Source organism: Vicugna pacos, chromosome 11 (assembly GCF_048564905.1).
Source record: "Vicugna pacos chromosome 11, VicPac4, whole genome shotgun sequence".
Taxonomy (NCBI): Eukaryota; Metazoa; Chordata; class Mammalia; order Artiodactyla; family Camelidae; genus Vicugna; species Vicugna pacos.
The window spans coordinates 86,915,347-86,939,847 of NC_132997.1; the positions used below are offsets into that span (position 1 = coordinate 86,915,347).

The 24,501-nt window shown below is 42.8% G+C and overlaps 1 protein-coding gene across 2 annotated transcripts in view; it reads right to left on the reverse strand.

Moving 5' to 3' along the window:
* Positions 1–24,501, reverse strand: part of NRAP (nebulin related anchoring protein) — a 66,060-nt gene that overhangs the window by 38,023 nt on the left and 3,536 nt on the right. The window contains exons 4-16 of one of the 2 annotated variants that reach the window (XM_006200196.2): positions 22,422–22,526; positions 19,885–19,989; positions 18,699–18,803; positions 17,891–17,995; positions 17,025–17,132; positions 16,629–16,733; positions 13,568–13,672; positions 12,474–12,590; positions 9,989–10,093; positions 7,865–7,972; positions 6,727–6,831; positions 1,700–1,798; positions 388–492 (exon numbers count right to left, since the gene is read on the reverse strand). In XM_006200196.2, coding sequence (XP_006200258.2) covers positions 388–492; positions 1,700–1,798; positions 6,727–6,831; positions 7,865–7,972; positions 9,989–10,093; positions 12,474–12,590; positions 13,568–13,672; positions 16,629–16,733; positions 17,025–17,132; positions 17,891–17,995; positions 18,699–18,803; positions 19,885–19,989; positions 22,422–22,526 — 1,377 coding nt within the window. The remainder of the gene's footprint in view (positions 1–387; positions 493–1,699; positions 1,799–6,726; positions 6,832–7,864; positions 7,973–9,988; positions 10,094–12,473; positions 12,591–13,567; positions 13,673–16,628; positions 16,734–17,024; positions 17,133–17,890; positions 17,996–18,698; positions 18,804–19,884; positions 19,990–22,421; positions 22,527–24,501) is intronic. The other variant, XM_015235929.3, reaches the window with a different exon arrangement.

Consider the following 24,501-nt stretch of genomic DNA (forward strand, 5'->3'; position numbering starts at 1 on the left):
CTAATTATCTGTCCCCCCTAAAACAAAAACAAAACAAAACTGGTCTTCTTAAAACTTAAATTTTACCCACACAGCCAGGCAGCAGCTAGAAGTCACCAGGATGATGATGATATGAGGATACAAGGTGTACGATGATGAGTGTGTCCCAATACACACTATCCATGTGCACTCAGAGTGAGAATTCAGTTGCTATGATTGACTGACCCCGGTGAACTACCACACGGCACGAGACAGCAAAATGCAAAATTAGAACATGATGGGTGCCTTCGATCAATCTCTCCTTGGATAGAATAGTCCCTGGTCTCTCTTTGCTGGACCATCCTCACATCTTCATTCTCACCTCCATGCGTAACTCCCACCACGTTCTCACCCATGCTGCTTGCTCACCTCACTAAACAATTCGGCATTGGTTTTGGCCTTCACCAGCTGAGGCACATCCTGTGGCAACGTGTAATTCAACTTATTTTTCTCGTAGTCGGCGCGGTAATTCACCTATAGGATTTAAAATCAACCCGCAGGGTAAGTGCAAGTTTTTATGTGGGCAGAAGGAGAACAGTGGAGAGAACATTCTGTTTTTCACTTTCTCCAAAGCTGAGGAATTTCTGGAAAAAGGCATTTTAAAAGGAAGCCTCTAATTTTACGAATGTTCTAAATTAACAGGTTGAAGATGCCAAATGAAAAGTCCAACAGCTCAAATGCATGCTCAGAGTAGTGAGTGTGCAAACGACTTCTCTGGGGCTACCTTGCCAACTCTCCTCTGAAGAACCTGAGGGCATGAAGCTTACTTTTTTCACTTATTCAAAGAATAAGTATCTAATGCTTGCCCCCACCGGAAGAAAGGCATCTTAAATCACCCAAAAAAGAGCCAACCCAACATTATGTGATTCCCAACAGAACAGCATCATCTGAGAAGCAGTCTTGCCCCCAAATTAAACCTGAAACTGATCAAACCTATAGATCCAACTAGTACGTTACAGGCATTTGGAGGCCAGGGGACCACAAGATGTCCATGCTGGACGCAGTCAGCAAAGCTCAGATGTGGGAAACTTTACAAGACACACAATTCAGTTTCTTCAACACACAACTTGAAAGAAAAGAGATGAAGAGGAAACCTTAAAGATGAAGAGTCTTAAAGTCATATCAACTAATCACAAAGTATGGACCTTATTTGGAGCTTGATTCAGACAAACTGTAAAAAACAAAATTAGAACCTTATGAGACAATCGGAATGCTGAATGCCAAATGGACACTGGTGACATGAAGAATTGCTGTTAGTTTTTCGGTGTGACATACTAACACTGTATAAACATGTTTAAAATTATTTTTATCTTTTGGAGATTCACACTAAAATATTTATAAATTAAATTATATAATACCTGGGATTTTCTTCAAAATAATACGGAGGGGGAAGTGGATGGGAATACAGATGAAGCAAGACTGGCCATGCGTTGATATGAATTGGAAGTCATTGAAGCTGAGTGAGGGGTACCTGGGGGTTCATCACGCTATTCTTTCTACTTTTGAATGTATTTGAAATTTTCTATAATAAAAAGTTTAAATCAAAGAGGGTCCTCTCATGGTTGTAACAGGATATATGTCACCATCAATGAAAGTCAAATCTTTGGGGAGCGAGATATCCAGACCTTGCAAAGCAATCACAAGTCCCCCACATCCGGCTGAGCAGGGGCGGGTCACTTACATGACTCAGTTGCTGGGCATTGATTTTGGCTTGAACAATCTGAGGAGTGTTGGTCACAGAGCTGTACTTCAGCTTGTCAATGCTTTGCCTGTAGTTGACCTGGGTGCAAAGAGGCATAAGAAGACGTCACTTGCATTTTTCTCTAAGATTTACTTAGCTCTCTCCCCCTCAGCCCAACCGAGGGAGTGATTCTCAAATTACTAGAGAAAGGATCAAAGATTCCAGTTGCAGACCAATGGACACTCCAAGCCTACAGACAGGAAAACAGCCCCTTGACAAGTGGGTGGCTTGAAAAGGCAGCTCATAAAAGAGGTCAACCAGACGGCTGGTGAACAGAGGGAAAAGTGCGCATCCCCACCATTAATCAGAGAAAGGCATTTAAAACCCCAGTTAGACACCCCTCCACACTCACCTGGACAGTGAACATTTAAACTGTGGACAAGAACCAAGTGTTGGCAAGAATGTGGAGCTGTGGAAACTCTCACAATGCTGGCACAAGTGCAGGCTGGTACCACCACGTTGGAAAACGATACGGCATTTGGTACACACACATACCGTAAGTCCCCACAATGCTATTTGTAGGCACATTCACAAAGAAAATGCATGCACAGGTCACCTGATAATAATCCAAGCTGTTTATCAATAATTAGTGTAATTTTTCTCTATATATCTTATACTTCAAAAGAAAAGTTTTTTCCCCCCCAAAGGAAAGGAAAGATGAAAGAGGGAAAGAAATTCTCACTGAGGCTTTATACACGTCTTTTAAGGGGTAGGTGACGGAGCAACAGTGGCACCGTGTAAGGACAGTCTTAACATGTCTTTGCCCTGTACATCCAGCCCGTCTGGCCCTCACTCCCACAGCCCTGAACTTGGCACATTCATGGAAGATGTGGGCTCAGGAGAGATGGAAGTGGAATCTCTCTGGCTTCCCACTAACTTCAAGACATTGAGGGCTAGTGAATTTTCTCTTTTTTCGAAGTACAGTTTGCCCTCCAGAGAGTTAAGGATTATTCGCTGCTTGCATATGAGACTATATTCATCCAATCATCTTATTTTCCTCCAAACATGCCTAAGGTCTGCTGCAGAGAAAATGGGAATTTTAGCAGAGAGGTCAAGGAGCACGTTCAAGGCTCGAGGGTAGGTGGTCAGGGGTGAGGGCTGAAGTTTGCTGAGTGAGAACCTGGAAACCTGTCCAGCTTGTGGCGGGGGGGGGGGGCCCAGGATGCAGACAGGTGAAGGAAAAGAGGGGGAAGTTGTGGGTGGCACATGGCCTCACCCACAAATTAACCGGGGCTGGCCCTGAATCCAGGTAGAGGAGGAAAAGAATGAACTCATCCCTCATCCTGAACATCTTCTCCCTTTTTACCTGACCCGTCCCCTCTCATCCCTTTGTTCATTAATTCATTCCTTCAACAAAGAGCCACAGAGTATCTGCTCTGGGCAGAGCGAGCAAACCCAGCCTCAGCTCTGCCCACGTGGACATCTCAGCTGAGTCCTTGCTCCCCAGCACTCCAACCTGCCCCAGTCCCTCAGGACACCTGAGCCCCTCCTCCTACGGGCTCCAGGTGAGGCCCTTCAGTCAGCTAGGCTTGGCTCTGGCTTTGTTTGGAGCAGTCAGGTCACCATCAAACACCCGACTCACAGTCTGCATGCCTCTGTGTGACTGCCCAAAGCCCAGGGCCCCACCCAGCATCCCACATAGGGTGGCAGCCTCTCTCGGCTGAGCTTCTGCCCAAGAACTCCACTCCTTTCCTGCATCCCCACTACCTCTGCCATCTGCATCCAGACCTCACCCACGGCCTCTGGCCATACTCCTCTGGCAGCCAGCCTTCTCCTCACAAGGGCCCACACATGTGGCCAGCACTGTACTTTCCCACCATTTCCTGTCTGTTGAAACTGGAGTCTGATGTCTTTGCCACTCTTATCTGCCTACTGCTGCCCCCATTGCCATCTCCTTGGGTGAGAGGCCGCCTCAATGGGTTTTTATAGCCTAATGGTCACAAAGACTGTGAGAGCCAAACAGACCACCAGCCGGATAGCACCAGTCTGGGCTCAGTGTTTGGCTTCATTGTTGGGGAAGTAGTAAGGAGTGGTGGGGACTGTGGCAAAGGGCAGCAGCTGCTTACTCAGCTCTCGGAGGTCATAATCGTGCATCAAAGAGGGACTCAGAGCGGCCAGATAATCCAATTATTCCAAAGAAATCAGGTATCTAAAATCTCACAATTTTTAAAGGTTGGGGAGATAGTTCAATATTTTAAAACCCAAGTGAAATAGACCCCAGGACCGCTTGACACTGCCTCTCTTCCTGGCACTCGCCCCGTTCTTGCCTGTCCCAACGTCAGCTAATAGTAATCGTGGCTTAAAATCAGCACTTACTATGTGCCTGGCAGTATTTCACATGCTTTACACATCTTTACACTTTTAATCTTCCCAACCACCCTGGGGGTAAGCACTGTGATCATTCCTACCCCACAGCCTGCAAACTGAGGCACAGACACCTGAAGCGACTTGCTCGAGGCCACCCAGTTGGTGTCGGAGCCGGGATTCAAATCCCAGCAGCTGGTCTCCCAAAGTGGCTCCCAGCCTACATACTCTAAACAGGGTTTGTCAAAGTGGGTGTGCTTGGAACTGTTACTCGCTGTCTTACAGGTGGACCAGGGGTTCCCCATAGCCAGAGCTAACTTTGTTTAGAGAGGGAAATGTATTCTGACCGATCAATTAGCCCCCTACCCAAAAAAAGTGACTTACAAATTAGCTTCTAGAACACGAGCTAGGAAAAGCAGGGTATTCCAGATACCAGGCCACAGGTTGTTTTGTTGGATTTAGAGAAAAAGGACAGTATGGCTTTGTGTTTTTTAGTTAACGGTTCAAGAAGAAAAGTTTTTGCACGTTCTGAGTTTTGGACACGGGATGTGTGGGAAAACTAGGAAACACGAAGTCATTTCAGTGTCAACTATTAATGAGATTACAGTGTAGTCATTCCCTAATGCATTAAGTTAGAGGGAAAATTATCATCTTATGATAAAGAGTCTATTAGAATTCAGAGTTATGCATGATAAAATGCCACAAAAACTGAATTTTTTTAAATGGCACCTTCCTTCCTGGTAATTCCGCATTAAGTATGTTGCACAATTACTTTCCTCTGCAGGACGTAATTAACACTCTCCGTGATTAATTCTATCGTTGCAGCATCACAGATGCTCGGTCATTGCTTCAATCTACTTACTGAAAGGTCCCTTTGCTGAGGATAGAGTCTCATTTTAATGCTATTAGTGTTTCCAAAATCCATCTGAAGGGAATGCTCTCTAATTAAGGACCAGGGCTTGTTTATTTAATTTCATAGCTATTTGGCCACCTTTAAGACTATCAGACAGAGAGAGATCACAAGTGTTCATATAAACGGATTACCGCAAACTTCCTGAACACTAAGGCACTCCCTACATTCAGGGCGATAAACTCAAATTCACATGCGAGCCAGGGAAACGGCAAAAGGAGGGTAAGATGACTGGAAACAGCTGCCGCTGGGTCCCAGCCAACTGCTGCCACACAGGAAGCAGGCCCACAGGTCCTATGTGAACTCTCACAATTTCTACATATTGGCTCAAAAAAACTTCTTTTTCCACACTGTGTGGCCAGGCAAAACACCTCTGCAGCCTGGATGAGGCTCATGGGTTGCCAGTGTAGAAACTACCTCAGCTTCCAATTAATGTTTCTAATCCAGTCTGGTTTAGTTCGTGTGTCAGACATCCCCAGGTGAGCTGGCTATGTTTCAGGTACCTGGTCTTATGTAGACAAACGTAAGAGCAAGTCATGTTATAACAGGAGTATAAAGTCCTAGGACTCTCTCATTTTGTCGTGCTATTAGCATGGTTTCCAGAATTCTGCTAGGAAAGCACAGACTCATATTTTAACAAGGGGCTCTTGATCCCTCAGATTTCCCAGATAATGCATGTGGCCAGAACAGAAAGGACACCACTTTGGTAGCCACGTTTAACCTTGGATTTCATTAAGGTGAAATGAGTAAGTCAACTCAATCAAACTTTGTGGGAAAAGGAGAAGCCAAATTTAGGCCCTTGATATTCCTCTATCTCCCATTCGCTACAAACTACCATCTGCCAATGACTGGCCTTCATGGTCCTGTAAACTGTGCTGGATGCTGGAGACGCCCAGCTGAACTTGACACTGCTCCTACTCTGAGCAAAAGAGAGAGAGATGCAAAGACCTGTCTACCAATAGCAACACCCAAGTCAACCGCTGGAGCTGTGCAGATCCCAAAGGGATGTGAAAGAAAGAAGTCCCGGGCGTTCAATAAACACACGTGGAATGATACATTAAATTACTGATTGAGGACAACTTTCACTGACAACCATGATACCAACTCGATTCTAATTTTTACCTTTTACTTTGTATTTTTCCTTATTTTCTAAAATCCCTGTAATAACTGTGTGGCAAAATTCTCATACTTAGAAAACAACAAATTTGATTAATCAGACATATTTCATTGGAAACAAGCCAACTATAAATCAATAAAATCACTGCTGCGATAGCTTAGTGGTAACACATCACTTCACACACTTTCCCCAAGTGCTCCCGAAGAAAAAAATTAAGTCAACATTACCACTTCCTCTCAACTTATAGCTATTTTATTTTACTTCCTTCAGTCCTTAAACATACCACACTCCAAAACTTGGGGAAAAAAAAAAAAGCTCATCATTGCTGGAGAATAATTACTTTAAATGTGCTCAGCAGCAGACATAGTCCCCAAAATTCTACGAGGTGGAACAGAACCTCAGGATAGTCTCAGGATGAAACCAGAACTGCCCTCCTCTTAGACTGGGAATCTAAGAGTTTCTAAATATGTGTAAGTGGACTTTCTATTGGGAAAAAGTTCCCCTTTCTCAAACCCTTCCACTTCCTAGGAACTGTGATGGCTTGTTTCTTTCCATCTTGCTGCCTAAGAACCCCTCCACTGGAGGGAAGTGACAAGGAATAGAGCAGAAAGGACCCTCAGGAGGGAGAGGACTTACATCTTTTAAGGGAACCAGTTTCACTGTTGTTTGGTAGGAAGGAGTCAGAGTGGCTGGATAGTTGTAGTCAACAACATCGTGTTTGTAGTCGGCCTTGTAGGCGATCTGAAACAAAGAAAAGAACAAGGAAAGAGAAATTAGCCTCCACTCTCTTCTGACCTTGTTCGAATGTCATAAAAATATTTTTTAAATAACCAGAAATTAATTCAGTTCCATCACCTCCAAGGAAAATTGAATTATGTTCACACTTTTGCCTTAATTAATTTGAATTCTTCTTCTTAATTAATCCAAAATTAGTTAACTTCATCTGTAGCACATCCGTTTTATCTTTCTCATTAATCATGGAACCCCTTGTAGTTTTTTGTTGAAAAGAAGCATTTGCATACAAATACACAATAAAAGAGCTTCTTGCTAACGCCCAGAAAATAAATGAAAAGCCAACAGTCTTCAGAATATTTTAAAATTTTTTTTCTAAAGGTCAAATTTGACATTCTCAAGCAGAGGAAATTTGAAATTTGTATGTTTTAATAACAAGATCAGGATCTTCTAAGTGTCCTTTACCTCCAAGATTTACAAATAGGCATCTGCAAACCTGTAACTGAATTGACAAACCCAAAGAGAGATTAAGAGGTCACATGCTATTAAAAGAGGGACCTAATCTATTTTGTTACCCTACTAACTTGATCAGTGCCTGGCCATAGGAAGTCTACAATGAACACCACCATGACTGAATAAATGAACCAATCAACCAACTAACCAACCACTTCCAAATAAATCACAAATGCTTTGGAGATTTGAAGAATTTCAAATAAAAACTATGTTCATCCATTTCTCTTTATCTCTCAGAAACTGACAGTTTTTCCTCACACTGGATCAATTACAAGAGATCTACGTACTCTCCAAAGCAGAGAAAGCTGAGATAAATAAATGGAAGCTTTTGAAAATTTTCAAGGATTTTACCTAGCTTTGGTTGTATTCAGTAACACTTAAGAAACTTTCACAGGTTTGTCTTTACACAACAGAACATTGCTTTTTAAAAAGGGCAGGTTGAAAGAGAATTAGCTGAATGCCTCATGACTCCTCTCCCTCCACCCCAGCAGATCTCAGGAACCTACAGCCCCTTCATAACAGGACTTACGTTGCTTGCCAGGCTTCCAACTTTCATAGCGTGGAGAGTCCGTCTGTCCATTCCGACCCCTTCGTAGTGGCCTCTCATGTGGTTCTGGTAGTTTTCTTTATATTTGTTCTACACGGAAACACAAAGCCTTCAACAAAAACATTCTCTTCCCAACTTGCTGAAGATAAATTACTCATCTTAATCCACTAAGTCCAAAATATAAATGATTAAGTAGGACCTTTTTAAGTATTATGTCACTGAATCAAAAGTAAAATAAACTTTTAAAAAATAACTTAAATTTCAAGAAGTTGGGGTGAGACAAACACACAAGCAAACAGAAGATCTGATGAGCACAGACAGCACAAAAGAGGCATGATTTTGTTGTAAATATACCAGATTATTCCCATGTGAAAAACCCATCACGAGGGTGCGGAACTCTCCAAAGACAAGCACTGATTGTCCCCGCACGGCATGCAAGCCCCAGGCTGGGGGCTGGCGCCAATCACTGCATGCTGTTACCTCTGCTTCTAAACGCATGAGGAGTGAGACCTGAGCTTTGCCAAAGTTTGTTGCTTTCACATGATACATCGGTCACTACTGCAGCCATGTGAAGTAACAACATCATGTCCCCAATGCAGCTTACCAAATAAAGACAAGACCAAAATGCGATGACCAGAAGCCATAAATAGGAAAATTGGGGTAGCTTCTAATGAGGCTACATTAAAACCACCTACCCTGGTGGGCTCAGGCAATGAATGAATGAAGAGGGTGAAATTTACAGATGAAGGTCTCAGAGTGCCTGACTCTTCAACTCTGCAGCCCTGTGGGTCCTGTAGGTCTGTGTTCTTATCCCCTACCTGCAGGTTCAGCCTGGGCCCCCGTGTGTTAGCTCTCTCCTCCTTCCTCCCTCCCTCCCGACTCCCTTCCCTCTTTCGGCAAACATTTCTGAGTGCCACTTCTATGTCAGACAGCTGGGGTTCACCAGTCCCCATCCTCATGAAGCTGGCTTCCAGTCTTAAGATAAAACCAGACTATAGGAAGTAGAGGTTTTATTATTTTGATTAAAAACATTTTCTTAAAAAAAAAAACCAGTGCTCTAACAGGGAACTATATTCAGTATCTTGTAGTAACTTCTAATGAAAAAGAATATGAAAAGGAATATACGTATGTGTATGCATGACTGGGACATTGTGGTGTATACCAGAAATTGATACACTGTAACTGACTGTATACTTCAATAATAAAAAAGAGCAGAGCTCTAAAAATGAATAAATAAAATAAAATAAAATAAATCACCTACCCTGGGAGGCCACTGAGTTCCCAGGCATTGAGAGCATTTAAACAGAATACTATTACTCTACATCAGACACAATTCTACTTATCTCAGTCAATCTCCACAAGCATTCTATGAGGAGAAAGGAATTATTATCATTACCATCTTACAGATGAGCAAAGTGGCTCTGAGAACCTAAACAACCTGCTGGAAATCAGCCACCTGGCTAATTGTGGAACCAGGTCTGTCAACAACAAAACTGGTGCTCATAACCACAACATTTATGCAAAAGAAATTCCTTACTGAGCCTCATGAAGTCCCATGTGATCTTAAACTCTACTATTATATGCAGGTAAGCAGAAGTAAATCACATAAACTGGTATAGGTCCTTGATGTTCTCAAGGATACATCCACAGACATTCTCTGAGAATTTGCAAATCTGCAAATGCCACTCCAGCGTATGTCTGCTCATCTGTAAGACTGGGTATTAACACCTGGATCCCCAGGTGACTGTGTGGGTTAACTGAGATTGTGTACTAATTTAAGGAGCATAAAGTCGTGTTGAATGGGCACACTGCATGCTCCCTCACCAGCATTCACCACTAAGAGCCAGATACTACTACACACGAAGGATGCAAGAGGACAGGTGCAGCCCCGAGGACTCCAGGTCAAGTGCATGCTGGGGGATTTCACACCCCATGGACCAGCCCAGGAGGCAATCTCAATCAAAACTCATAGCATCTGTGCCTAAGAGGCCATGCTTCTCCAAGACACCCAGATATATTCACATACACTGTCTCTTAAGAGACTTAGAAATTAAGGTCATTTAAAAAAAAAAAGCCCAAACAAATACTTAGGCATTAAAAACTCACATCACTGGTGAATTTTGAGATCTTGCTCACATTCCTGAACTGAGGCGTTTCACAGTAGTTGATACTGTGACCTTTACTACTTTCCAGATCCTTCTTATACTCCACCTTGGAAACCAAAACACCAGATGCACAAGGGAAGCAAACCCAAAGTCACTCTTTAAAATGTCACCAGGACTCGACTAGGATATTTTCAGAAAACTTTCAACCCAAGATTTTAAAATACCAGCCATAGGATACTGTAAGTTAACAATACATGTTTCCCTTTCAAATAATAAATAAGTAAATAATCAGTTTGGTTCAGAATATTAAAAATACATAGTCTTTCAAGACTAAATACTTTAAGATTTCATAGAGCTCAAAAAATGCCAAGTAGTTTTAAAAGTCAGCACAGAAATCACTCTTGGGGACAGATGTCTAGGGGGATGTCTGGACTTCCAGTTATGTTCTGTTTCTTGATCTGGGTGTCAGTTATGCAGATGTAACCACTTATGGAAAACTTTCCTGTTGTTCACTTGTGATGTATGCACTTTTCTGAATGTACACTTCAGTAAAATTTAATCAAAACAGTTACTTTACAAAAGAGTGTATTAACTGAGACCACTCATAGATGCACAGTGTCTTCTATTTTTAAATGGGTTGGCTAGTTGGGCTCCCCTGGGTTGCTGGACATAAGATGTGAGGCCATAGTTATTAAATAGACTCCAAGTTGTCCCTGGTAATTGGAGAAGACAGCTGAAGGCTGGTTACCATTAATAGAGGCAAAGCCAGTTGTCTTACTAGATAAACATAAGGGTAAGAAAGAAATTGAGGGTTCCCTTGTGATCTCTTACCAAAGGAAACATAATTTTTTTAATCATATCTTATAAAACATTTGGTGAGAATATGCCTTGTAAAGCATGCAAGAAGCATGATAATGCTCACAATATGATACAAAATGATAGAAGTACACAAAACTGTATACAGCTGAATTCTAATTCTATCAATGCATGCTTTTATATTCATGTATTATTTTATGGTATATTCACAAAGAAAAAGGTCAAAATGGTAACACCGTTATTCCTGGGTGGCAGAACCACACTTCAGCAGTCTGGTTCCTGTTCTGTCCCTAAAAGTCACTCTGAACCAGAACAAGATACTTTATTTTTCCAGGCCTGTGACAAAGCGAGGACCTAAAGATTGCAAAGATTCCATCTAGATATGACGTTCTATGAGTCAAAAGCAAGGGTCAGCAAACTTTTTCTATAAATGATCGGAAAGTAACTATTTCAGTCTTGGTGAGATATCCGGTCTTTATACTAACTCTGCCCTTGGAGCTCAAAAGCAGCCATTGACAGTATGATGTGTTTCAATAAAGCTTTATTTACAAAAACAAGCTATGGGCCGGATCTGGCACTCAGGTCATAGTTTGCAGATCTCTGGCCTAGAGCATCAGAATCACGTGGAATATTTGTTTAAAATGCAGATTCCAAGGACCCATCACCCATCTACTACTTCAACGTATCTGAGGCTCCCGATGAGGCTAGGGAGGTGTCACCCTCGTGATTCTGAGCAGTAATAGCACCACAAGCTAAGGCACACTCTGGGGTAAAGGACTGACTCTTAGGACTTAGAGAAGAAAAATATTTTAGGATATTTGCACATCCTTTTTTGAGTTTTAGGTGACTTGTTTTGTGAGCACCATGAGCAGCCTGGAAAGAGGCTGACAACTCAAGTGGCTTCAGGGCCCTGCAGGTAATGCCAACAGGGAGGCCACTACGAAGGAACTCAGGACATAGGAAGGACACGGGGAACTAGAGGGGGTGTTTCCTTGCCAAACAGTCTCAACAGTTCTAAAAGTCCTAACCGCTGGGCAGGCCAGACAGAGCAGTCTCGGCAGCCAGGTCGGCCTCTAAGGCGAGGGGAATTCACAGAGCACACACCGCTTCTCACAAGCCTGACAGCAACACTAAGGGAATGATGGAGGCTCCATGTTCGAAACGCTCTTTCCCGTCTTTGATTTCCACTCTGTAAGGGTGACACATTGTTATAAAGGCTGGCTCAGCCAGCATTCTGGCAACTAGAAATCTACTGCCAGGAACTTTTGAGTATCTCTAGCCCTGTGAGAATTTGGGAAGAAACTTCTCAAAACATCAGAGAAAGGTGGGGAGGGTACATCTCAGTGCTAAGTGTATGCCTAGCATGCACGAGGTCCTGGGTTTAATCCCCAGTAATTCCATTTAAAAAAAAAAGTTAAATAAATAAATAAACAAACCTAATTACCCATCTCCCACCAAAAGGAAAAAAACATCAGAGAAAGATGTAATCAGTTTGATTCTAGGATCTCTTGTGAATTGATTTTTACTGCCTATTTGCGCTTTGGAAGCTGGTGACCTATGTGTAGTTTATGCGGCATTACATGGAATTTCCCGTTCTGGGGTCACCCCTTCGCTGTCTGTCGGAGATAAAGGAGGTGACAGCACCCAGGTGAGGCTGTCCGCATACGTACCTCACTCACAAGCTTGTTCACGCTCTGAGCCCGCTTAAGAACCAGGTTGTCGCGGGCTGGGAGGGAGTGGTAATGCGCAGCGCCCTTCATCTTATTGAAGTCCTGGCGGTATTTTATCTGAAAGAAACACACAAAGAGCATCCAGAGGCGTCGTGTTTTCATGCTTCGTGAGAGAAGTTACCCTAAATTTACTCCACATTCAATGTCAAACACTTACTACATAGAATTTTCCAGAGGAAAAAAAATTCATATAGGGTTTTCCTCCGTTAAGTCCATAAACCACTCAGGTCCTTTTATATCAGAATGTTACTGCCCTCTTTCACACTTTTTACTCTTTACATTCTAATTCTGCATAAAGAAAGATCTCAAAAATGATTACACCAAAAGGCATAATTCCCAAATCCACTCCACCCTTGGTTTTAACAATCATTTCTCATCCAGCCTTGGGTGATGAATGTGTCTTTTACTTCCCCTCTCTGGACAAAGTGCCCTCTGCTAGGGACGTGGGTAATAACTGAACAGTAACAAAGCAAAGGAGAAGGGAAAAGGGGGTGTGAAACAAACGCGGGGCTTCTGCTCGTAGACCAAGTTCAAGTCAGTGGGTTAAGCTCTACAGCCTGCATGTCACTTTACCAAGTTTAACTATAGCCTGCCTTTCAAGGACTGCCAGCTGGATAACATTCTGCAAGTAAAAACCATTTTATCAACCGGGTTACACTCAGTTTGATAATCATATGACTATTTTAATCAGCTATTCCTCTAAAGTGTTCAATTTCTAAGACAGGTTATTTTGCTAAGGCTCTCCTAACCCCAGCTTATCTGGCAGGACCAGCATTTGCACTTGCTTCAGCCGACCTAAAATAAGTTACGTGGTTTGTCCTTGTCAGTCTCCTTTGAAGCAGATAAGTGTGAACTAACAGAATGCACAACAAAAGAAGAATTCAGAAATTTGGATAGAAATCGAGGACAAACATTCTGCCTTGACTCAGCTCTGATCAATTTAATTGTGTGTAGGTTTCAGTAAGCACTGCCTTCAAAGTCTCCTTTCTCCTCTGCTTCTGTGGCTCTGGGGTTTGTCCCAGTGTGGTACTTACATCACTAGCGAGTTCGTTGGCTTTCTTGGCATTCTGATACGCTGGGGTGATCATGGCAGGGAAGCTGCCCTTTCCTCTGTGTTCGCCATACTCCTCTGAGTAACCCTGTTGGGTGAATGGAAAACTTTAATCAGTGATGCTCCACTCCTGGAATGGGTGGGAGGCTAGCAATAATTTCTCCTAGAGCCCTGCTCCTGTGGAGGCCTGTCCACATTGGATGTAATTATCCTAGGAGCAGTACCACGCCAGGGTTAAGGTAGTCCATTCTGGAGGCAGACCTACTTGCTGGTGCCCAGCACACGGTCGGTACTAATTCAATGCTAACTATTGTCATTAGCATCATCATGTTCATTAGATAAATCAAGACACTCTGTGTGTCTCCTGGGTCCATGTGTTATGGAGTATTCATTTCTTCGCTGACACCTGGAAAGTACCTCTGCCTTCCAGGAATCTCCAATACTTTCTCAAGCTCGTTGCTGTATCTATGCAGAGATGCACTGACAGCCACATACTGTCTCCTCCAGTGATGGATTCATTTCATTTACCGAGAAAGAGAAGTTACATAACTATTTGAATTTTTGTGATTTGGGGGAAAAGACTTCAAACTGCCATATGATGATCTCAAATGGGACTAAATGCATATTTCAGACAAAGTATTACAATCTAAGTCATAATTTCTTTCTTCCTCCTCCCTCCCTCCTCCACCACCCACCCATTTCCACAAAGGAAAATCTCTCTCTCACGGAACTGTCATTGAGTCCCTAGGGTAATCCCTCCCTGGTGATTGGATGTACTTCAAGACCCTGTCAGATGCTACGTTCTCTCAGGGGAACTCCTCCCTCGCTCCCAGGCCTGCCCACGCAGAATTAGCTGTTTCCTCATCTGTGTTCCCACAAATTTGGAACAGCCCTTAGTGTGAGCCCCTGGGTTCATGACTCCATCTGTCTCTGGCCTCCTCCAAGGCAGGGGCCTGCCTGCTCCAGCATCACTGTTCAGAGTCTGACACACATACTTTCTTAAATGAAACAGGTGGGTCAAGTTAGAATGTCCAGGCTTCCTTTTTATCCAATAACGACAGCTGTTTCACCAGAATGCTCCTTTATGCGCAGCTGCCAGAATGTTCTGGGCCAAATGTGGTTAAATAAGAAAAGGTTCAGCTAGAAAATAATAACAATAAAGGCTCTCAAATCCTTTGGTAATCCCCTTTCGCCCATTCTGCTCTATGGTTTGGAGCTGGTTTGCTGCTTTATTTTAACCTCTCTGCTTATATGAATATGTGCTGTGTATGTAAATGTTTCCGTAAGACACTTAATCCTATTGGGCAGTTGACTGGTTACAAATAATCAATTGATTACATAGTATAGTCCATTAACCTAAAAAAATAGGCACTTACTAAGAAGGAGGACGAATCGTTTGGCCTCCTAGGCACTACAGATATTTATAGTTTATCTGACTGTCTGCCTCTTCTCTCTCCCTCTTATCCTCACCCTGGCAAGTCTCACTAGATCACAGCGAAATGCCACATGAGGCTGAGACCTCTGGGCCGACAGCTGCTGGCCGTGTGCTCAAACAATGCCCACTTTAATTCCTGTGTTTGTTACTATCATGATGGGAAGCTTCAATCAAAATGTCCTAATAACGAAGGTCCACTACCAGACCGTGAAGTCACATTTCATCAATGTGTATAGACAGGTCTACACAGGGATGTGAAATTATATGTGTGTGTTAGAACCAGTGGCAGATAGGATGGTCGAAATATAGAACAAATTATTTTTTGCCAAATATAGAAGCCAAATTTTTTTTTAATAAAACTGATTTTTCAAGTTGTTCTGAGCATTCTAAACAACATATTTATTTTTATTTAAACCTTTTTAAAAACATTTTTTTCTGGGGGGAGGTAATTAGGTTTGTTGGTTTGTTTGTTTACTTAATGGAGGCACTGGGGATTGAACCCAGGACTTCATGCACGCCAGGCATGTGCTCTAACACTGAGCTACACCCTCCCCCAAACAACATATTTAAAACATGAAACCAATACAAATATATTTTCACTGAGCTTTAAGCACCAAGAGACTACTTAACAAACTTATTGTGGAATTTAATAAAATGGCCTTTTTAATGTAAAACCAAACATTTTTGCTCAGATCAACATTTGCAAAGGGGTCAAAGTCTATCTTCACATGCATTCTAAGTTTCACGTAAATATATCCCCAATAGAGCAACTTGGTTTTCTGAAGAAGAGAAATAGCTCTTCGTTCCCTTTTATGAAATACGTATACTGAATAAGTCACGTATGTTGTAGAGTCCTCTCATTGCCAAAACATTCAAACAGCTGTCAAATTAAGGGAAAAATATCAACTAATCCCACTGAATGTGCACTTCCAGTACACACGCTTGGTCTTCCAACAGTCTTTACTTATAGCCATGAAAAAATAATGTTTCCTTTCTCCCTTACAACACCTGTCTAGTACCAGAAAATACAGGGGAATGTGCAAATAACATTAGCTTGTAATTGTCACTCAACCTTTTTACATCCTGTCAAGATGTAGTTCATTTAAGAAGTGAAACTGAGAAAAGGGGTTGCTTTCTCTGGCACCTTGCTTCATCTAACAACCCAGATAAGAAATTCACTTTCTAACAAAATGAGTCCTGCTACTCAGTGAAGTATTCTACATTCTTCAAGACATGCCTTTTGATCCCTTTTGTGCTTACGTGGTGATGGGCTAACCATAACCAGACCTTGGAATATTTCTTCAATGGATAGATGAGGATGCTTTATTGCCGGCAAACCCACCATTTTGATATAGGTCCTTTATTACAAAAAAGGACAGAAAAAGTGCTTAGAATCTGTTTTCCTAAGTGAGTCAAGTTGAGCCTAGTGTAATTGTTTGTCCGCTACTTTCTGACTTGGAAAATCCACCTTCCATAAATAGGTCAAGGATAAACCATAAGCCAACCCCTGATTAAACAGTCACAGGGTGTGTCCCAGGCTAGAGGGCTGCCGAACCGAGAACTGACCATCAGAAAGGGTAATCTCCCAGGAAGTTATTTCATCACATACCTGGCCGTACTGGTCCATATATTCCCTTGTCGGCGTGCCCTCAGCTCCAGCAGCTGGACCGGCCATCCCTTTCATCTCTCTTTGATATTGTTGATGGTACCTCACCTATTTGAAGGGGAAGGACAAACCTGGTGAATTTAGCCGCTTATGCACAGGGGTCAGAAGGGTACAAATGAATGTTTTGTGGAATTTTCTTCTCCTGCTTGGGTCTAGTGACCGTGTCTTAGACCTGAAAGTAGCCAATCACTGTCAGGGTAAAATTGATTGAAAACTATGAAGGAAAGCTGATCCCTAGATCCACAGTGCGTGCAAAAGGAGATAGGAAGTCGGGCTCGCCAGGCCCAGGGAACTTCCTGATTCTTCCCCTAGCGTGACAACGTTGCCCTGGACACTTACATCACTTGCCAGTTCGTTGGCTCTTTTGGCTATCTGATAAGCAGGTGTGATCATAGCAGGAAAGCTGCCTTTCCCCCTCTGTTGTTCATAGTCCTCTGTGTATCTCATCTGGAAGAAGAAAACACTTTCTGAATCACATGCCACAATCCCACCGTCTACCAGGCAATCTGAGCAAGACGCCCTGCCAACAGCTGCCATAACACCCTGAATAGCCCTGGTCACAGCTCTTATAGTGATGTAGTTGGCTTAAAGCTTGATGGGCCCTGCACATTTTATATCCCATTCTATTCCCAGTACCCAGCACAGTGCCTGATTCACGGAGATGCTCAGTGTAGAATACAACATGTAACTTGTGAGCACCTGCTGCAGGCCAGTTGATGGGGCCAGGCAGAGAAATAAGGCTTCTGCTCTGCCCTAGAGGAGCTACCAGTCAAGTCTGGGACAGGAAAGAGGATTCTCAATCCCAGACAAGTGGAAGCCCCTTTTTTAAGCTGAACCTGGGTTCATGCTTAAACTTCCCACTCAAAAATCACTAAGTTCTCGGTCTTATTATACTGTGGAGCAACCGGGCCATGAAAAGGCAAATGGTAGAAATTCTTTGAAAGTTATGTTCTAAAATTTGCAGTGACAAGGAGAGCATTCTTTCAGATTAATCAGATATATGTGGTTTGTTACCAACACTGTCTAAACTTTTCTCTGTAAGGAAGAGTTTTCGCTAGGTCTGTGCTAGCTGACGAATCTGACCTGACCGTCCATGACCTTAGAAAGTTCTTCCTGGCCCCCATGCAGGATTGAGAAGCAGCCTACATTCTCTCTGGGGACCCTTAAATAAGAATCACTGCATCTTGGCCTCCATCGTTTCTTACATCGCTTTGAAGCTGTCCCCCCGCCTTGGCCCGGAGCAGCTCGGGGGTATCTGCCACCGTGGTGAACCTGGAAATGCGCTCATCATGCCCTCTCTTGTATTCCACCTGGTGAGGAGACAGCGGAGAGTCAAGGTCACATCCACTGCCTTTGTGAGGACCTCTCCCTGCAGCCATCCTGAAGCTACACTATGGGGCAACACTCAATATGGCAAGTCGCTCTGGCTTGCTACATGCGCTCCTCTCCAAGGAGCACCGATGCTAGTGTGGTACGTCTGAGAGAGTGCCAGTAGCTGCTAAACATGAACAGATGTTAATACATCTCCATAACAATTGCATAAGGCAGGACTGTGATTTTCCCCATTTTATAAATGAGCAGCCGAGGAACAGAAAGGTTAAGTAATCTGTTCACGGTCCCACAGCTTCTAAGTGGAAGAGCCAGGATTCAAATCCCAGCATTCTGGCTCCAAAATCTGAGCTCTTACCCAACAAGCTATGCTCCTTTTCAGGAAGATCTGCCCTCCACTTGCTAAAACACAGTGTCCTTCATGCCAAAGCCACTTCAAGAAATTATTTGGTCCAGTCTTGGGGTGGACTCCAAGGTCTTCTCTCCATTTGATGGATGTGGCCCAATCAAAGCACAGAGAATAATTGATAGGGGAAAGAGAAGAACACTGTTTTCTCCATAATATCACACTAAGGGTACCTGCTGCCCCAAAGCACTCTCCTACTGGATTTTATCCGAGTCCCAGGGGTTCGCTAATGACAAAAATTAGCATAATTGACGGCGAGTAAGCACTAAGACACTCACTTGGCTGGCCAGCTGGTTGGCTCTCTTGGCCCTTTGATAAGCAGGTGTGATCATGGCTGGAAAGCTCCCTTTGCCCCTTGGCTGCTCATAGTCTTCTGTGTACTCCTGTTGGTCAGACCAACGTCAGCATGAGAACCAATATGACATCCAACAAGAACGACTAAAATGACAACAGCAGGCGTCATCAGAGCCAATGCAACTTATTGCACTTACAAAGCACCTGGAAAAGATTTCAGTCACCTAGAATAAATCTGAACATGGTATTCACCTGGTGATTTGAATCACTTTAAAGGCTGAAGAAATCATATTTCCCAGGTCAAAGGGTTTCCTCTTCAACTTTTAGATTAAATTATGTGGAATCTGGCACCACTCAAGGGATGCCCTTGGGCTCAAAGGCTTGTATGACAATAATCAGCAGTTATCATGCAGGAGACTGTTCGGGAATTCATCTCCTAGAGAGAGTTCTACATCATTGGGAGTGAAATGTCTGCTCTGTTTCCCGCCTTACTTTTTGGGCATCTCTGATGGTTAGTTTTCCTAAGGACACACAGCACCTCAGCAATTGTGTTTCTGCTGTTTTCTTTCTATTTGCTAAAGAAAAGTTACTAAAAACTAACAATATTTTTCAAAGTGGCTTCTTCAAAGGGCAGGTGCCCTGGAAGGACGGAGAGGACTAGAGGGTACTACATGCAAACGTTAAGGATGTCCATAATCTGGGCTAAAATTGCCTTTTTGACAATGAAAACCTACTAAGATCTCTCTTACAGGGCTTCAGATCAGAGGTCTCTAAAATAGGGCATGAGGGTGGATTCCTTCTGGAGGCTCTGCCTTTTCCAGCTTCTAGAGGCTGCCCACGTTCCTTGGCTTATGGCCCCAAACAGCTTTAATCTCTGCTTCTGTTGCTACACCACCTTGTCTCTGATTCTGACCCTCCTGCCTCCCTCCTTATAAGGACCTTTGTGGTTACATGTGGTGCACCCTAATGATGCAGGATAATCTTCCTATCTCAAGATCCTTACCTTAATCACAACTGCAATGTCCCTTGGGCCATGTGCAGTAGGATACACATGGGTTTAGGGGATTAGGACATGGTCATCTTTGGGGGGAGGGCCAGTATTCTGTATCCACAATCTTAAAATAAAGGAACATTCAAACTAATTGCTACAGTGATTTCTAGGGCCCTTACCTCACCAAGTGACTTTCGAGCTTCAACCATCCTTACGATTTCAGGGTCTGGCAGAGCTCCTGGACACCAACCATTCCCGTCCCCACATCCAGTCCAGTAGGTTCTCTATGCAGGAAAAACAGATGCAGACAAACACGCACCCCACACATTTGGTTAGTGAGATCCACCCCTCCTCTACCCCATCCTCCCAGCAACGCTCACTTACATTGCCAATATAAGCTAGTCAAGACAGAAATTCTCTAAAAACTATAAACTCTTTTTGTCATCTGGCACATCTCAGAACCAGAACGTTCCATTTTTTTCAAACTAGAAAATAACCTAATATAAATAACCAAACTTTCTGATATTCACATATATCATAGAAGAGTTCCAAATGTAACTTAACGTTTCTTTGCTCATTGTTGCACCAAGATTGGGCAGTGGTGAGGTGCTGTGGACAGGCAATCCTAGATTAACCAGCACTCTTCAGCCAAACTTCAAAACCCCACTACCGGTTGTGTGCCAAGTACTGGCTTATGCAATTAACACTAGGAAAAGCAAAGCAAGAGAAAAAAAAAAAAAGAGGAAGACAAAGTTCCTTTTTTAAGAGACTTGTGACCTATTTAGGGAGATAAAACTAACATATGAAACAATTAGTAATTAGAAAATGTTTGTTTGCTTAAATGTACTATATCAAAGATAAACACAGTGAGAGTTTTAAAAAGCAATCTGTGTGTGATGGGCCCTGTTTTGGAAGGAAGCTGGGCTGGAACGCCAGGGCTGAGGTCCGTGAGCAGATGCAAAGGGAGAAAGAAAACCATCTTCTCTAGGAAGTCAGTTCCTTGATGGCAGGGCTTGATTTTCATCTGTTTTGTACACTTGTGTATTCCAACAGCCTGGAACTGTGCCTGGCACATGATACTGAATAAATACATGTTGAATAAAGTCTAGGAGTGGGGACTGCCACGAATAAAAGCATGATGGCAGTGAGAAGCTTCGTGGGAAAAAACCATAGGGAGATGGATTTGATTGGAATTTGAGGAGACGAGATGGGGAGCCAAATGCACTGGAGGTGGGGTAGGTGGGACAGGTTGGTAGAACCATCCTTTGGAAATCTGGAAAGACAGAATTCATAGGTGAAAATACGCTCAACTACACTGGCCACCAGGGAAGTTTAAATTAAAATAACAAGACACAGATTGTCAAAACTTTCATCTGGCAATACCAAGTGCTGGTGAGAATGTGGGGAGACAGGTATTCTCGGACCCTGTCTGTGGGAATACAAAATGTACAGTCATTTTAAAGAGCAATTGGACAGTGTCCGTTAAAATGAAAAAGACACACACTCTTGACCTATCCTAGGCACTCACTGTGTCCAAACGAGCTCATGCACAAGGGTGTTCATTGCAACTTCATAATGGAAAACAAATTGAAATAACCCTGCCCAGCAATGAGACAGCACGATACATCCATTCTTAACACCCGTTCTTGCCCCCAGGATACACCATCCACAGCAGCTTAAAAGGATGTTAACACAGAAACATCTCCAAGGTATTTGTTGAGCGAAAAAATACAAGCTGCAAAACAATGCATACTGTTTTATGGAAAAACAAAAATATGCATTTCAATAGAAGTATATGCGTATAATTCTCAATAATTAATAGTAGTTGGTATTTATTGTGCCTATGAATGCTCCAAGATCTTTGCATTTATGTGCTCTTCTGATTTTTACAGTAGTTCTGTGAATCAGGAATTATTTGGAGTTCACTTTACAGATGAGAAAACCATAGAAAAGAGTGGTTAAATAGCTCATTAAAGGTCTTTCAGTAAGTGGCAGTAGTCATATTCAAACTTAAGGACCAGAAGAATATTAATCACATAGATACTGATTTGTAAATTAGAGAAGTTTAGAAGGGTACCCACAAGATTGCTAACAATGGGTACCTCTGCAGAAGGAACTGGGGTTGGAGATGGTGGACAAGGAGTGAGCTTTGCATTTTTTTATAAGAAAAATGCCAGTATCATGTGTATCATTAAAAATAAATGGCTGGGAATTTTGAAATGATGAGGCTTTCAACAGAGAGTGGCCATACATTCTCAGGTGGTAGAAGAATAAGGCAGAGATAACCAGGAAGACGCATGTGACCAACGTCACATGACAGGCTGGAGAGGGGCAAACCCAGGAGAGAGAAGGTCCTCACAGAGGTCCAGGCAGGAGATGATGTGGACCAGAGCTGGGACAGTGAAATGCAGGGGCAGCGTGGAGCTGAGGGAAGTGTCAGAAAAAGAAAGGGCAGCACTGGTTTCCAGCCTGGGTGGCTCTTCCCAGTTGCAGAAACACAGTGGTTGGAAGCAAGAAGTCAGTCAGCTTGGACAGGAGCAGATATGGCTGACGCGATGCTAGGACATGTGGATGCAGGTCTTCTGTCGACAGCCGGAATTACAAACTGGATAAAAAAGCCTAATCGATTCTCTCTAGAATAGTGATAATACATTTCATCTGCATAGTGTGTCCTCCTTCTCTCTGTTTCCAAACCCATTTATAACTCTTTTCTCACCTCATCCACCAATGGTTGCCTGCTAGGTGCAGCTGCCCCGTCCTTGGATTTCATGTCCCAGTGAAAAACCGACTTAAACCGTTCGCCATCACCTTGGTCACCAATCTGCACAATGAAGATGTTGTCAGTAATGTTTCCATCAGAAAAGAAATACTATAGAGCTAAACTGGGGGGATTTTCCTAAGTCTCAACTGCAAAGCATCTTAATTGCACTACAACCTACACTGTGCTGTTAGTCTCACCGTGGATTCATCTGTGCCACCCGGCAGGCAGCACATACAGAGCACCTGCTGTGTGCAAAGCTCTGTTTAGCAGTGTGATTAAAAAGACTGAAAGTCCCTATGAGCTTGTCACACAAGTATTCGGCTTAGAGTAATCTCAGAAAACACCAGACATTAGAGCAGTGGTTCTTAACTCGAGCCTGTGCAACATCCAGGGAGCTTGTTGAATGCTGGCTCCCCAAATTCATGCAGGTGTTCTCCTCCGCTCTCTAATTTCACCCTTCACTATCTTGATCTATAATACACCTTGAGCTAATTTTTGTGCACAGGTGTCAGGTAGGTTATGAAGGCTCATTTTTTTCTATGCAGGTGTCTAATCACTCTGGTACCAACTATTTAAAGATCATTCTTGCTACACTGAGTTGCAGTGGTGCCTTTGTTGTAATTCAAGTTGCCATATAAACGTGACTCTATTTCTGAACCTTGCATTGTATTCCACTGGTCTATTGGTCTATTCTCATGTCAATACCACACTGAGTTAATCAGTACGATTACTGTAAGCCTTGAAATTAGGTAACCTAAGTCCTTCGACCTTGTTCTTCAAGGTTTCTTGGTCATTCTAGAATCTTTGTGTGTTTATATCAATTTTAGAATCGGTTTGTCAATTTCTATGAAAAACACCAGGATTTTGACTGGGATCGCAGTAAATACGTAGATCAATTTGGGGCGAACTGACATCTCAATGATATCTTCATGCCCTTGGAATAGGCAAAGATTTCTTAAAGAGAACATAAAAAGAATTCACCATAAAAGAGAAAAATCAGGTCTTAGGTCCAAACCTAGACATTGCAATGTACAAGGTCTAAGATGGGCCCAGAAATCTGCAGCTCTAACATGATGAAGTTTAAATCATTAACTTTACAGATGAGGAAAGAAGGGTGGAGAAAAGAAGTGAATTTATTCCAATCATTCAGCGGGTTAGCAGGGTCAGGGTCATAACCGAGGGATTCTAGTTCCCCGTCAAGGGCAGTTTGTCTGGGCTTGTTACTGCTTAATGCAGCTCCAACGTGTACACTTATAAATCTATAAACTAAGAGACCTTTACATGCTTTTCCCCTTGGATTTGGAGAAAATACCACGAACATTACACAACTTAAGGCAAGGTTTCTTGGCAGCCCCACTGATACTCAGGGCCAGTTCATTCTTTGTTGTTGGGGACTGTCTGTGCATTGCAGAATATCAAGCAACATAGCTGGTCTCTATCCACCAGATGCCAACAGTACTCCTGCCTCCCAGCTGCGACCAGAAAGAGTCCCCAGACATCACCAAATGTCCCCTGGGGGATAAAACTGCCCTCCTTGACAGCCACTGACTTAAGGAATCAGAATCACATGACCAAAATGGATAGGAAGTCGTATTTGCTGTCCTCCCCACACAGTGCAAATCCATCACTGGAGTGCCTGCCTCCCCAGAGGCCTCTCACAAGATTTGTGATTATTTGGAAGAAGTAGGAAGAGGAAAAAAAAACATAAACTAAATATATACGTATAACTGAACCACCATGCTGTACACCAGAAACTAACACAACATTGTAAAGCAACTATACTTCAATTAAAAAAAAAAAGAAAGCACAAAAAAAAAATGTCACTAGCAGGGTAAGGAAGCATTAAGGGCTAAAGGTCACTCTGAATGGAAGAGAACCCAGATGTTCTGTTCTCCTAAAAATTTCATTCACACCTGCCAAACAGGAAGTTTTGTCCTACTTCGTAAATATTTATTTATTTATTTATTTTAAAGAATTACATTAAAAAAAAAAAACAGAAAAATGTCAACCTGTTTCCAATGCCAACTTAAAATTT